The 14,729-nt window shown below is 51.2% G+C and overlaps 5 protein-coding genes across 5 annotated transcripts; 3 read left to right on the forward strand and 2 right to left on the reverse strand.

Moving 5' to 3' along the window:
- Positions 1 to 11: 11 nt before the first annotated feature.
- Positions 12 to 534, reverse strand: ASPVEDRAFT_138953 (uncharacterized protein; the record flags this gene model as incomplete). Its single annotated transcript, XM_040807533.1, has 3 exons — positions 12 to 125; positions 244 to 380; positions 507 to 534. The coding sequence occupies 3 exons, from the start codon at positions 532 to 534 to the stop codon at positions 12 to 14; spliced, it is 279 nt and encodes a 92-aa protein (XP_040671194.1).
- Positions 535 to 734: 200 nt separating this feature from the next.
- ASPVEDRAFT_86781 (secretory pathway Sec39 family protein) lies at positions 735 to 3,692 on the forward strand (the record flags this gene model as incomplete). Its single annotated transcript, XM_040817914.1, has 3 exons — positions 735 to 2,250; positions 2,305 to 2,458; positions 2,513 to 3,692. 3 exons carry the CDS (start codon positions 735 to 737, stop codon positions 3,690 to 3,692), a joined length of 2,850 nt encoding a protein of 949 aa, XP_040671195.1.
- An 853-nt stretch (positions 3,693 to 4,545) lies between these two features.
- On the reverse strand, positions 4,546 to 6,199 carry ASPVEDRAFT_138223 (uncharacterized protein; the record flags this gene model as incomplete). Its single annotated transcript, XM_040807467.1, has 4 exons — positions 4,546 to 4,675; positions 4,727 to 5,096; positions 5,147 to 5,438; positions 5,495 to 6,199. 4 exons carry the CDS (start codon positions 6,197 to 6,199, stop codon positions 4,546 to 4,548), a joined length of 1,497 nt encoding a protein of 498 aa, XP_040671196.1.
- A 3,890-nt stretch (positions 6,200 to 10,089) lies between these two features.
- ASPVEDRAFT_44929 (GPI anchored serine-rich protein) lies at positions 10,090 to 11,165 on the forward strand. Its single transcript, XM_040813167.1, has 2 exons — positions 10,090 to 10,679; positions 10,737 to 11,165. The coding sequence occupies exons 1-2, from the start codon at positions 10,225 to 10,227 to the stop codon at positions 10,837 to 10,839; spliced, it is 558 nt and encodes a 185-aa protein (XP_040671197.1). The 5' UTR covers positions 10,090 to 10,224; the 3' UTR covers positions 10,840 to 11,165.
- A 1,746-nt stretch (positions 11,166 to 12,911) lies between these two features.
- Positions 12,912 to 13,664, forward strand: ASPVEDRAFT_31814 (uncharacterized protein; the record flags this gene model as incomplete). Its single annotated transcript, XM_040810531.1, has 1 exon — positions 12,912 to 13,664. The coding sequence occupies one exon, from the start codon at positions 12,912 to 12,914 to the stop codon at positions 13,662 to 13,664; it is 753 nt and encodes a 250-aa protein (XP_040671198.1).
- Between the last annotated feature and the right edge of the window lie 1,065 nt (positions 13,665 to 14,729).

Here is a 14,729-nt window from a genome sequence, read left to right on the forward strand (position 1 = left end):
CATATATTTTCTCACCGATTTAACAACCCCAAACTCCGAACCTGTTCTGCCTGTGCTTCCGCCTCACGGGGGTGTGCAGCTTCTGCCTTCCGGTAGGCAGCCTGCATTTTCATCGTCCGGAGAGCCTATCACTTCGTTAGGTATGCATCTTCTGGATAAGGTAAATGTAGACAGTGTCTTGAGAAACACCCGGCTTGAGGGAAATCGCCGTCTCGTTTGGGTGGAGAGCTGAAGGACGCGTACCTCTTTCTTGTGGTGTAGGCACTCATGATAATCATCTAGTGCTGGCAGACACTTTCTTTTGCCACTTTCACCCTCTCCAGCATTGACTACGTAGCAACCAAGGACTTCTTGCCAGAAGTTGTAGCAGCGGGAGGGACCTGCGTAAGGAGATAAGTGTTAGCCGGGAGCTCCATTTCTCGTAGCTTAACAACCGCAAAAACCGGCAATCACGACCAATTGAGCAGGTTTAACCGCCCACAGGGCTGAACATGAATTCAACGTACCGCCATTGAGACCGAAACCGGACGCCATTGTGTGTTTGGAGGGGAGAGAGAGCCGGGAATCGTAGTGAGGGAGCGGAGGAGCGGATGCGATGAGGTTCTGCGCATTTAGTCACTTTCCGGGCCCGGCGGCCGCCCACGCAGTTGGCACGTGCACTCCGTTACCATCACCAATACGCTGGCTGCCACGAATACCTCACCTCCATCGCCGAAGCTCTCAACTGCAATGCCATGGCTGAATCCACGCGCCTGTCTGGGGCGCATGCCATTCTCCTAGCTGCCCATCTCTGCGCCACGGGAAACCCCTCCTCTCTCCCGCAATTACGAGCTCGATTTCCGACTACCTTGACGATTGAACGGCTGTTGCGCATTGTTCTAACATTCCTACCTGAAAGCACGGAGCCTAAAAGCTATATACCAGTGATTCGAAATATAGTGGACGAATCAGTATCTCGCTCAGATAGTCACGATGTCAATACAACCCCGGTCCAAGATCTCTCCGAAGGAGCTGCGAGGAAACATGTACGGAAGATTCGCTTGTTACCACTGAAATATCCCGGGGACGAGGATAGTCAGGATTCAGCTGACTTATTGACCATTTTTTTAATCCACCGAGCCCACCGGATTGATTCGGAAACATCTCTTCAACCACTTGTCCTCGAACTTCTCCTCCCATTCTACCAACAATCACCAGTTATACAAACATGGCTCGTCTCTTGTCTGCTGCCGGTTCTCCGGCTGAATTACGAATACTACCCATACCAAGACAAATCATGTTCCGTGGAGACACTGGAATCATTAGACGATCAGACGGCGACAAATATCCTTCTTTCGATGGCGGGAACACGGAAGAATGACACGGACCTTATCCAGAACCTGCGTGGTCTGGTTGGGCCTTGGATGTATGGTAGCAACCGGCCCAGGAGGCAACGATTCAGGCAACTGGAACGTCGAAATTCGATTCCTCTCTCGCAGACAGGTGTCCATGAGTTTGAAACATACGCATGGGAATACGTGAACGAGTGGCTTCTATCACGCAGTCTGGTGGACGCGGAAGTGGTATCCAACACCTTTATTAATTGGGATGGACCTGAAGATGTAGACTTAGGCGGCTATGTGGGCGAACATGAGAGATTACCAAGCGATCAGCTGGAACAGCTGCGCTATCGATATGGACAAACAGGACTGGCAGTGATCTACCAAAGCTCTGAAGTTTCTCTAGAAGAGTCCATCCGTGTTCTGGAACGGGTTGGGAGCCTCTTGGGTCTGGAAGGAGTCTCTTTCACGCCATCTGGTGGCTCAGATCTTCCCACGGTGGAGTTCGATGCTAGCCCAATCCAGTCGGCATCAAGAGCAACGTTGTTTCAGAATGCTCTCCTTGTCCCTACAAATCCGCTAACTTATCCCTCGCCGTCATCAATTTCATTCCTCAGTGGCCTTCTACTGTCCCTGCGCACCCTTGAAGAGCTAGGGCATTCTATTCCCTGCAGGACAGCGACCAATATCTGCCTACACAGTAACGAAGACATGCAACTCTATGAACTACGCAGTGTTATGGCATCTATTGCACAAGCGAGATCCGGACAAGATTGGATAGCAGTTCGTAGGAAGCTATTATGGCTGCGGGATTGGAAAGCAGAGGCGGGGAAGTCATCCGGCAACGATTCTAGCTGTCATGGCCTCTTTTATAGGGTCCCACTGGAGATCCTAGAAGCAGAGATCTTGAAGGTCATGCTTGAGGTCAGAGGTACAACCCCAATATTCCCTTACTTATTCCGGACCTAGTGCTAACAGCCCGCAGAGTACGATCTAGCTGTCGAAATCTATACCAGATCTAGCTCTGCGTTGTCCGCAACACAGGTGGAAGATGCAGTCAAGGAATCTATGTTCGCTGCATACGACAACGCCAGCAACGGTAATAGAACCAGGGGTAAAATGCAACGGGCGTACGAAATGTAAGTTGTTTTTATAAGCCGGTTAACCCTCTCAAATAACTAATGAGCCCCTAGCCTTCAAACATTCCAACCACACTTTCCCGATTCTACGTCCTTGAGACAAGCCCAAGCCCTAATTTCTGCAACACATGCTCTATCATTTTACTCCTTAACGCTTCAGCATGGCGTCCCATTCCAGCCCGTCAGCATTCGCGTCCATCAGGATCCGCTCTCTTTGATCGAAAAGATACTCGATCAAAACCCAAGAAGTTACGCAAAACTAGACGACCTCCTCGGTATCGGCCGAAATCTAGTCTTAGCCGGCTTTTCCCCACGTCCAGTTGATGATACCGACTCACATTCACACTACTCACGCCGCCCAGTGCTCTCCCGAGAGGACGCCCTAGTCACTGCCGAACGGCGTATCATGTCGCTCGCTATCTCGTCTGCCCTTTCCTCGAACGACTTTGGCACCGCCTATTCCTACATCCTTACCCGTCTCACACCCCAAACCTCTCCCTCATCCACTACTAAAACTCCCTCCACCATAAAGGATGACATCACCTGGCGTGCCGTCTACAATGCTGGTCGCTACCGCCCCACACCATCCCCATCAGCCACTCCTCCAACCCTCCACGCCCAAATCACCAACCTATCTCAACGCATGGAACTCCTCTCCCTCTCCCTTATCCTAGCTCCAACCCCGGACCCCCTCCCAGAAATCCTCGGCGCCTGGCGTCGAGCTGACGAAGAACTCTCTCTCCTCCGCGCCCGCGAATCAGAAGAATCAGACGCCTGGGACACAAAGGGCGACAACGCCAGCACAGCCCCGTCGTTCCTCCCTGGTGGCTTCAACCAGCCAGACACAGAGCAAGATGCCTTCGAAACAAAACAGCAGCATGCCCGTCGCTCAGCGCGGGCCGCACACCATAATCGCCTCGACTCCGATGAAGCACCCATGGGACTTTTCGAAGTCGCGCGTGGCGCCGCAAGGGCATTGCATAAGAATGTCAATTCCTCGTTTCCACTTAGCGGGACGCTCAGTCCCTCGGCTGCTGCGTCTGCTTCTGCTTCATCTTCTATGTCGTTCGTTGATGGCGATATCGAGGGTGATGATGCGAATGGTCTCGATGACGGTGAAGCCGGGCGAGTGAGGAAACGAGATGTTGTTAGTAATATGGTCACTGGAGGTTTGGCGAGTGGGATTGGCTGGGTTTTGGGTGCGCAGCCGGTCAATATGAATAATACACAATAGGCAGTTGTAGGCACTCTTGGTTTTGTTTTTGTTTTTTTTACTTTCTTTTGCCTCTGTAGGTCTAGAGTTGTGGTTATTATCATTTTATTATGACACACGAAGAGATAGCGAGAGATGAAGTTATGATATCATTTTGTTCTACGGACCTATTATCTGGTATATTCATTTCCCAGGGCTCTTTAATTGAGAAACGACATTAAAATCATCAAAGATGCAGAAGTTATATTCCTTCTCAGATAACAGTTTAGTGCTTGTACATCCTAATTCATATTCAATGTACTCTCTTTCCACTCTCTGTAAGCACCAGATAATTCCATCAACTTATATGCAGATGCCTGTATATATTTGCTCAAGCGGGACATAGTCGTCGACGGCCGGGGCAGACTTGTATGTATCCATTCATGAAACCCGTGAACCAAAAGGTAAAGACAAAAATCAAGCCGTTCCCGAACACAAGGACTGAAGAAAACAACACCACAGGACTGAACCAGGTCAGGCAACGATAGAACTAAGACGGTTGCTAAAGGGGTAATGACGGCTGGATGGGAGAAACCGAGGCTGGAAAGGTCGGAGAGAACGCTGATGCGAGAGGTGATATCAAGGAAAGACAGGCAGGCATGGTCATGCGACAAATGATGATTTCCGACTCCGTAAATCCAGAGAAACATGCAGGTAGGTAAAACAGAAGGAGCGTCGTAGTCACAAATAAAATCGTATGCTTTTTTGACAACCTGGTCAAAATGGGGACCAGCCACTGGTAAGCGTCAGAGGACCATTGTGTCAAAAAAGACCGTTATATGTAAAAGATATCGCGATGTATTATAAACGTTCGAAGTCGACGGGATAGGAGAGTTCATTCGTTCCAATCCCAGACCTGCTTCAAAAAGTTTGCCATGTTCACCTTTTTATTCTTCATGTCCAATACCCACGGATGTTCCAGCATCCGCCATGGTGTTGCTCTTCGTGGTGGTTCTTTCTCAAGGCTATTGCTAGTCAGCATGGTTCGAATCTGGGATACATGAGCATTAACGTACCAGCATTCAATAAAGTATTTAAAGTTATTCGACCAGCGGATACCGTTTTCTGGTTCATCTTTCAGTTTGGGGATCGGTTGCCGCACAATATATGTCAACAAGTCAATAAGACCAGCGCGTGGCTGCATCTCTGTCCCGTCGGCAGGGAATGGGAATCGATGTTGGGCAACTTCCAGCAGGGTCACGCCGAGTGACCAGACATCGGATGTGATAGTATATGATTGACCTGTAATCCTCTCTGGTGCCATGTAATATGAAGTTCCGATAAAAGTATTTGCGTCGCCCTTGGTACCGAATTCTCCGCTGACTCCAAAATCGCAGAGCTTCACCTGACCGTTCCGACAAAGAAGAATATTGGATGGCTTAATATCTGCACCAACGTTAACAACCTCAAAAGAGATTTGACAAAAGTAAACATACCTCGATGGATAATCTTCCTGCCATGGAGATATGTCAATCCGTTCAAAACACCTTCTGCCACTTTCCCAAGCACCTTTTCACCTGTCCGTCCACCTAGCTTCTTAACTTCCTTATATATACTATCCAAGCTACCCCCTTCACAGAACTCCATCGCAATAGAGATTGTACCGGTCGACTTGTCCATAAACGCACCATAGTAGCGACAAATATGTTCCGAGGCGCAATCTTTGTTAAAGTTTAGTTCGCGGATAATTTGCTTCTTTACATCTGGGTTCGGGTCTGTAGTGATGATCTTCATATCGTAGATTAGCTCATGAATGGGTCGTGGGATACTTCCCCGAAACTCACCTTCAAGGCAAAGACCGTCTTCCCATCCTTGAGCTTGCATCGTGTGACAGCTCCTCCTGCTCCCTCACCCAAGCTACCTAACTCAACAACCTTTTTCTGTTCACTGGCGGCCAGCCACCCTTGGTCATCGAGATCCTCGACATCCAAAGCTCGACCTTTCTCCAGACTCAGCTTGTCTAAATCGGGGATCAGGCCGTTCACGCTGTTATCTCGTTCCATCTGCACACCACCCTCGCGATCGGAATATACAGAGCTGATCGCTGATGAGGGGTCCGGCGTTCCTCCATGCGGTTGTCGGAGACCCATAGCAAACGACAGGGTTGAATAATTAGATGATGAGGCGGAGGCGGGGCCACTGCCTTTTCCATCCAGATGGGTAAAGCTCCCTGAACGCGAGCGGTCGTTCGAGTCGTTCAGCCCGGTTGTTGCCAAGGGCGGTGGCATAGGTCGAGCATTCCTCTGCGGGGGAACATCTTGGGTGCTGCCCATAGGGGTTGCGAGTCGCAGCTGGGGAGGAGGGGGCCGACCAGACGGACGTTGTGGCTGGGGCGCATCCGAGGCGACAGGAACGCCATTACCGGCGACAGGACGACTCGTAGCAGAGGGAGGGATACCCAAGGTAAGCTTAGGCGGCCGGGGACTATTGGGATTGCCGCGATTGCCCGGGACGGGAGCCTTGAGGAGGGGAACGGGGGATGAAGACATTGCGAGATTGTTTTGCCTCTCACCGGGCAAGAACAACTCGTTAGGATCTGTCGTGGTAGCCAGATCGGCGGTGTTTCTCGTAGCGGCTAAGTATTGAAATTAGGGAAGGAGAAAGGTGTAGTAGAGTCGTGAGGGAGGAGTGGGAACAAAGAGTCGTGGGGCTAGAAGCGGCGGTTGCAGGCAAAGAGGGGCTCGATCAAGGCCGCGGAGCTAGGGGGGAAATTATGGGAGCCGGTATGCCCAGCAGGAGATGCGAACGACACAGTTCAGACAAGAATGGCTATGAGGGGCGAGAAGGGGAATCAAAGAAGAAACGGCATGCGTTGGGCCAACGAGAGAGGGATCAACGGCGGGTAACGAATCCCCAGCGAGCGAGTGACGAAAGAGAACAGAGGTGATAGCGAGAGGTAAGAATGATGGCGGCAACGACGGCGAGTAACCGTCGAAGCGATGGATGGATTAAACGACCGGACCGGTAGAGCGCGAGGAGCAGGATGGAGGGGATGGAGGAGGGCGAGACTGAGGGAGAGCGATGAGAACGAGCGTCGGGGCCGTTCAGTCAGGCGGTTATTGCGGCGACCACGTTGGCTGCAAACCGTCTGGATGGTCCAGGAATGCAAGACGACCAGGCTGGGCTTCAACTGGGCGCTTATGGTAAATTGCAAATTGCAAAGAATGTGTCAACGGTGAGGCTGTCACTTGCTAACGTTGTCTGGTTGAGAGAGATGGCTACTGCTCAGGCACCACTAGGCATCCACCAAAACTCTTTCGATGAAATCATCAACACGGCCACCATCTATGACACTTCATCGGAACCCTCAACCTGAGACACCGAGCCGCCGGCCCTCGAGGCCAGAGGAACTTGTTTCACCACTCAGACTGCGCCCTGGAGTTGCGACTGTGGCTTTACTGCCTCCACCACCGGCTGCGCCTCATCCTGGAGTCCACCATATGATGATCAAACAAACGTTGTCCGTCATAAGGAAATACGCAGTGGTTACGCCGTAGATTGTACACTCGAGGGATGCAGCGGTATAGCTACGCTGCAACAGTAGCATCTCTGTAACCCGACTCTCTGCCATGAGAGGACAGATGTACTCCCATGAAGCAGCGCATGTCGCATGGGCCGCATGGCAGAGAGCAAGTCAGCCTTGTGAGGCCAAGCATTCCCCGGCTCCAGCTGACGCACTCAGTCTTGTCTCTCCCTTCTCCAAGACTCCAATCTCTCCATCGAATACAATTATGATCTCATTATGATTACCCAGCATCCTCTGTATTACCTTTGATGAAAGATTATTACTGCCGGCTTGCCGGTCGATACCCGAGACCTGAGACCTGAGACACGGAGTCCTCTCTCCACGCACGGAGTGATAAGAGTCGAAGAGTGAAGAGTGGAAGAGTGAAAACAGACAACTCAAGACATTGGGGCGCTCTCTTAAGTCTCGATACTCAGCCTTGCCTCCGAATTGAGTATCGCGCATCGACAGCCCTGCGTTGTGGCGAGTGCTCTTGTGACGCCTTCTATTCGAGCAATCTGTTTCACACCTTTGGATTGTACCTGAAGATCACGCATTTCGCGCGCCCATCAGTCGATCCCAGCATCTTTAATTTCCAGCAGGTCCAGCACCATATTTCCGTCTTGACACTTCATATCTCACAGCTCAGTGCTCGCTCCCCCAGCAAGTTGTGGACAGAGACGCGCGGCGAAGGACGATCCTCTTGCCCAAATCCCCACCGCAGTCCGATCAATCGAATGTGACTTGATAACCAGCCTCGGCGCCTAGACGAGCGAGCCATGAAAGCCAGTTGCTGTCACAACCTCATTTTGGGTTCTTCGGTCCAAGTTCTAACTTGCAGAGCAAAGGGTTCGAATACGAGTACGGAGTAGTCTACACCGTAGACGCCAGACAGAGACGCATCAAGATTCTGGATCAATTAGGAACGAAGGTCAGGGCTTTTTTCTTTGGCTCACTCCCCAACGTGGCCCTGATTGGCATACCATGCAAAATCGTGGACTGAGACGGGTTCTCTCAATAATAATATCCGGGGTCTGGACTGAACCACGGCACTTAAAGTGGGTGAGAGATTGACGGTTTCTAAGAATAACAACGCCATTCAAGCCACTGCCTTTCTTTTCCCCTTGTTAATATGGAGGAGTAGACGACGGACTTGAGTTCCATTCGAAGAGTTCTTGGAAGTTGGCAAGAGAACGCTCTTCCCCTGATGATCGGTGGAGCTTGGATGTTTTTCCTTCGTTTCCTCGCGAACACATGCCAGTTTTATGAATCATGATTAATCATGAAAGACAAAAATGTTCCAATTGTTTGTCTTTGACGGATCAGACCGTGCCTTGCTTGAAGTTGCTCCCGCTAGGGACACTCATCCGCCAAGATCAGTTGAAGGATGGCAAAGGCGGACAAATCCACTCCCGCAAGGGCTCTATCGCTATGGGAGTCCGGACTACCTGATGATAGCTTTGCCAGGAATAAGAGCACAAGACAGAGCCGGTCTCAATCTCCATATGCCTTGTGCTCATCGCAGGAACATCTCGAGATCACCCTGGCCCGTATCTCCCTCGTCGGTATTGTCGTATACTACTAGGGGTCGAAGCGAACAAGCGCAAGTTTCCCACTAAGCTTTAATTAAGCAATCAGTGCGCAGAAGAGGCGTACCAAGGCCAGTCTGGCCAATCGCCAAGTTCAGTGACGGCCTAAAATATTCATAAAACCCTCATTCTTCAAGTCATTTATTTCCCAGTCCATGCCGAGGGCCGCGATTTTGCCGCATATGCAAGACCTCCTACTGTTTTGAATCTGGTTTCAACGCATGGCGGCCTGGATTAAGGACAGTGAGGAAGCGGGGGAAACTTGCTCCAGCCGAACAGTGGCACTCCATGTTTCTGCCGCCCCGTGCAAGTCCCATTTCCCGTCCACAATAATGTATCGGCGGACCATCCGAACAATTAAAATTCCCTGTTTTATCCATTGATTTCCTTATTCCCTCGTTGCTTGGGCTGAAATTAACCTTGGAAGAATGCAATTGCTCTGTTGCCCCCATTTATTCCGGATATAAATGGCAACATTGGAACCAGGGGCAAGCGGAGAAGTCATTGTCAGTTGCTTGTGCGATTGGCCCGTCGGGCTGATGGCAAAATCAAGAGTGGACTGTGGTGGAGTCGCGTGGGAAATGGCGTCAGGAACGGAGTCGCAAGGCCCCGCAGCACGCGATGTCATTGGCTTTCCACCCAGGATGAAACACTCGCCAAGACTACCCGAACAACGTTTGGTCTTTCCCCTGAAAATAGGCAGGACTGGAGGATGGGGTGACGCTGGGCAAATCAATGGCGGTATCAGCACGCTGAATTTGATGACATCGAACTGTATGAAGATTCCGTTGCCGCCGGGGAGGGCAGCGATGCATCGGCCAGGCCTATCAGAAGCTGGAAGTCCAGAACAACTCAGGAGAGACCATAGTTCGACTATCCGCTCCGGCTGGCCATTCACAGACAAAGAGCCGAACTGATAGACAAAGATCAACATGCAACCTCCGGTTCCTGGGAAATAGGAGAGCGACAACAGTGTTCGCGGCAGCCAACTAACAGCGGACTAGTTGCCTAGCAGGCTGGTAGTCATGGAAGCGACAATTGATCTCCGCCAACCACAAAGAGAGCACGAGGCTGACTCGCCGTTATTGGGTTTATTCAGGGGGTTGCGCGGCCCCATGGTCGAGTACACCGCTGTGACCCCCTCTCCACTCTCTCTCCCCTGTGCCGATTGCGTCCCTTGAGCGATCTCCCAGGCTAATCTCCCAGATGATACAAAGGCTCCGGGCTCGCTCTTTCATCTGCCGCTTCCTTTCTGTTCTTTCTTACTCAAGTCCAAACTTCGTCCTGCTTGAAGCATCAAACATTTGACTACGGTCGTCCAGTCTTTTTACAACCAACTACCCACATTCTTTAAACCCCAACTTCACAACTCAAAGACTACCTTGACGGTTTTTTTTCTTCCACGACCAAATCAATCAAAATGCGTTTCTCCGCTGCTACCATTGCCCTCTTCGCCGGCCTCGCCGTTGCTGGTGACATCCAGACCGTCTACTCCACCGAGGACGTCACCATCACCTCGTGCGCTCCCACCGTGACCGACTGCCCTGGCAACACCGCGACTCAGCCCCCTGCTGAGCCTACCGGTACCGCCCCCGTCGAGTCCAGCGTTCCCGTCGCCCCTGAGGTTCCCAGCAGCAGCAGCGTCGCTGTCCCCCCTGCTCAGCCTACCGCCAGCTCCCCGGTTGTTCCTCAGCAGCCCCAGCAGCCCTCTGGAAGCATCTCCGTCATTCCCGTGACCACTTGCATCCCCACCGTCACCTACTCCACCATCTCCGTCACCCCCACCGTTGCTCCTACCACCTCTAAGCCTGTCATCCCTGGCAACCCCACTGGTGTCGCCCCTACTGGCAGTGCTTCCGGCACCGCCTCGGCTTCGTAAGTTGCTCATATCTTTTGATATACATCAGTATCTATGTCTAACCTTGTTCGCAGTGCCACTCCTTCTCCCCCCACCTTCACTGGTGCTGCCAACTCTGTCAGCAACTCTTTCGGCTTCGCTGGTGCCGCCGCCGTCGCCGCTATCTTCCTGGCATAGATTGTTTCCCCTTCATGTCAATAGTATAGCCCTGGGTTACTCGTGATTCAAGATGGCCACGTCGGGCCTCGCGCCTGGCGTGGTTGTGGTGATGAAACGGGGTTTGCATGAGCAGGTCCGGGTGTCGTTTCAGTTTTAGTGTTGTGGTTTGGGGAGAGTAATCTGATTCTTCAGTCTTATACTTCGATATCTTTCTTGATTTTCTCTTGAACATTTTTCTTTTGGCTTGCCGGATTGCTTCGGAGTTTTTGTGAAGCTCAGTCTTGGTGGCTGGATACGATTTAATGTAAACCATGAACGTCCTTCACATACTGGTCAATTTCTTCGAAGTAATAATATATAGGTAATCTTAGTTCTTTTCTACAGTGAGTGCCCCTGAAATAGTAGTAATAGCGGCACTGTCGAGATGGCGGGTGTTCCTGCCTGCCAGCGCCTAGTGTCCTGCCTGAGATCGCGTCAGATGCTAGACGGCCTGACCGCAAGATGCTTGGAAGTAAATGATGATATTCAAGCCCGTCCAGTGGCTGATGCTGCGCGTCATCGGAACCACCGAGCCAACAATACCCTCTTATCCTTGACAGGTCGACTATATGTATATCACAATTCTCCGTATATGACTATCAATACTTTATTATTCAAGTCCTGGCAATAATGCTCCAAATCCCTGGCCTTATTCTGAATCCCAGGATGCAACCGCTGTTCTTGGCAGCGTCCTGCTTTTCCTGCTCTGGCTAAGTGGCCATGGAGCGAAGGCTTATCTCCCGTAATCCTTCGAACACCGTCCCTCAGCGGTCGCTGACAGATATCTAATTGAGAAAGAGGCAGCTCGAAGAATCCTCTATACCGTACACCGTATATCCTATTGCTATCCCCAAGGATGGCATCATTTATCGGCAGCCGAGTGCGCGTTGTGAGTGGCGTCTCGCTTCTATTACTGTATTCGGGAGCTTCAAGTCTTTGTGTCGCATATTTACACTATGAAGCGACACATTAGAAATAATAAATCAATAAAAACAAAAAACTGATTCATGTTGACAAGCGCACTTCCCTTATCCCAGAAAATAAAATCACCAAGGACCGCTGCAGGGCGCTGGTAAGCTAACAAAGGAATCAAGGCAGAAGGCGTGGTGGCAGTGTTGCTGCGGATTTCTGCTTCTCCTCTTTGTCCCAGCAGCCAACAGCCAGCATCGCCTTGCAACCCGCCAAGAAGGAACAGTTTCTAGCTCCGCGCTTGGATGCTCCAGAAAACTGATTGAACTTTCTGACTGTGCAGACTTTCATTGGTCTGCGCTCTTCCTCTCGCTGACGGGATGGGCAGACCCTGCGGTTTGGGTTTCCGCCCTATACACGGTGGATGTCGTCGACGAGGTCAACAAAGAAGATAATAATAGGGAGTTGTGCCTGCATGCACAAATGCACGATTCGCCTTCAAGGCTTACCATCTCTGGGACAGAAAGGATTCGGGGGCCAAGTTGGATCGGAGGAGATTCAGCGGGGCAAACCACCACTTCGTCCTCGCTGTGGCCGTCGCCATCAATACTACTCCGCTATTCACAAGGCGATGCGCCAACGTCCCATCAAAAGACCCAGTTCGCTTATTACCGAAACCGACATTAAACCTCCGGCCACTGAGCTCATTGCCGCTTGCAGGCGATCGCTCCGTGCGATCCGCCCCCGGCCAGGCGGCGCAGCGTTTTGGGCCTTGGTGTATGATCTGTTCCTTTGTTGGTCTGATGGTTCAAAGACTGGGGTCGCCAGCACCGCCTCAGGAGTCAGGCAGGCAGCGTTTGATAAATAACTTGTGAACCCTTCCGCACGCCTGATGGGAGCTGCTCCCCATATTCACTTTTCTCGTGACCGATCGACTGATGATATCTCGTGTGGCGATCCACTTTCGTCGTATTTTCCACCTATATTTTTGGTTCGCTCCCTCGTACTCGCCAGCTGCTCGGTCCATCCAAGAAAAGGCCCCTGCGGTTGATTCGCTCTTTCATATAATAGAAAAGGCCCTCCCTCTCCTGGCCTTTCTCTTTCCCCTTCTCTCTGCGTCCATGCTATCATTCAGCGTCCAGATGGATCTCTCATCGCTCGAAGGCCCTCCCATTCGGGACAGCAGATTCTCTGGCAGTCCCACGCCAAGCGCGGCAAGTGTCCCCCATATTCGACTGGAGCATACATTCAGTCCTGTGAGCCCGATGGAGACAAACACCTGGGACCTTCCTCCGAGGCCCGCATCGACAAGCGCCATTGCCCCCCGCAGCAAATACCCTAACGCAGGATCCAACGGACTCCAGCAAAATATCCTCCATTCCAACGAGTACAACGCCAGGCCAAACTACCGTACACCTCCGAACCAGTCTCTACACCCTGAAGTATCCCGTGAAGTAGCTCATCGTTCTGGTGCTATGTTGTCGCCGTCTCGAGCTCCACGCAGTCATTCAAACAGTGTATCATCACCGCACCAACTTGTCTGGATTGAAAGCGAACAAATATGGGTCTTAACAACTAGAACGACGACACCAACACTACCACAACGACCACAATATCCCAGATCAAGCCCAGGCTCAGTCGCAAACACCGGGCCGCAATACCCTCCACAATCAACAAATCCATACCCACCCCAATCGACGAATCTATACCCACCAACAGCGGATTACGAGGCTGATATTGAGGCTGTTGAGGCTGAGGACCTCCCGCCACCTTATGAACAACATGTCTTTGATCAGCCCCTGGGGCCTATTCTACCGGCCGTAGCAAGAGTGCGCCCTGAACAGATACCACAACGTGGATCTCGATGGACCGCCATTGGGCGGCGTGTTGGCTGAGGGCCTTGAATCTGGATGGGGCATGTGAACGCTATTCTAGTGAATCAGGTCACCTACGACTTCACGAGGTGTACGAAAAACACCATTACAACCACCATTACAACCATCTTCCGCCGCTCCGGACCGTTTCGTGTAGCAGGCCTTTCCGTGAAGACTGGAGTGATCAGACCCATGCAAACCCTTTTCACCACGAAAAACGGATTTACGTCTGGCAGTATGGGAACGGGCGTGTTGCACGCGATTCACCCGACGGGGCGAGCATTCAAACCAAAAGAAACGATGTTACGACAGTATTAAAGTCCACGTGCCTGAGGCATGGACTCCCATAGTCGTTGATCTGTTCTTGCATGCTGGCGTTGATAATTAATTAATACTGGGAAATTTTAGCGTGTCATTTTACAGCGAAGATACCTCAAATGAATCAATTGTCATTAACTTTATATTTGCTTTTGGTTCGTAATATGTCTTGGGTTCTCGTATTTCTTTGCTGGGCGGAGTCAATGTAAGGCTTAAGGCTCGTGGTAACTAGTGGAAAGCACTACCTCGTACGGTAAGTAGGTATAGCTACAATTCTGCAACATCCATATATGCGATCCAAGGCCCCCAACCCCGCCTGTCATGATCTTCAGTCTAACCCTGAGACTTGGAACGCATCATTCGGCTGTGGGCTGTATACCATTGTCATGCATCCACAGGTTATAATGATTAGTTCTGAGTGGAGATCCCAGACCTGGCCAGCCTCCTGTTAAGTGGGTGCTACCTGCACGATAATTTAATCTGAGCCGATATCCCGCTGCAGCTGCATTTCCTCGTAATTATTATTGTGTGCGTTAATGTGGCCTATTATAGGTCATGATAAAACGGTGGAGGGTGGAGGGTGGATGGAATGGAGTCATAGATGTGCCCACTAAAAGCAGCGCCGTGTCAGGCCAAATACGGAAATTTCAGCACTGAACCCAAGCATCCAGAGACATCCTGTGATACCTCGTTTCAGGCGCAGATGCCCAAGATAATGTTACAATAACCGCATGAAGTAGAATAATACCTCACGAGGGACAGGCCTCT

Source organism: Aspergillus versicolor, assembly GCF_001890125.1.
Source record: "Aspergillus versicolor CBS 583.65 unplaced genomic scaffold ASPVEscaffold_9, whole genome shotgun sequence".
In the NCBI taxonomy this organism is placed as follows: Eukaryota; Fungi; Ascomycota; class Eurotiomycetes; order Eurotiales; family Aspergillaceae; genus Aspergillus; species Aspergillus versicolor.

What these genes read in the sequence shown, in the direction of transcription:
- ASPVEDRAFT_44929 (XM_040813167.1), top strand. Translation starts at nt 10,225, where the DNA reads ATGCGTTTCTCCGCTGCTACCATTGCCCTCTTCGCCGGCCTCGCCGTT. An exon ending in TCCGGCACCGCCTCGGCTTC is followed by an intron (nt 10,680 to 10,736) that starts GTAAGTTGCTCA and finishes CCTTGTTCGCAG; the next exon opens with TGCCACTCCTTCTCCCCCCA.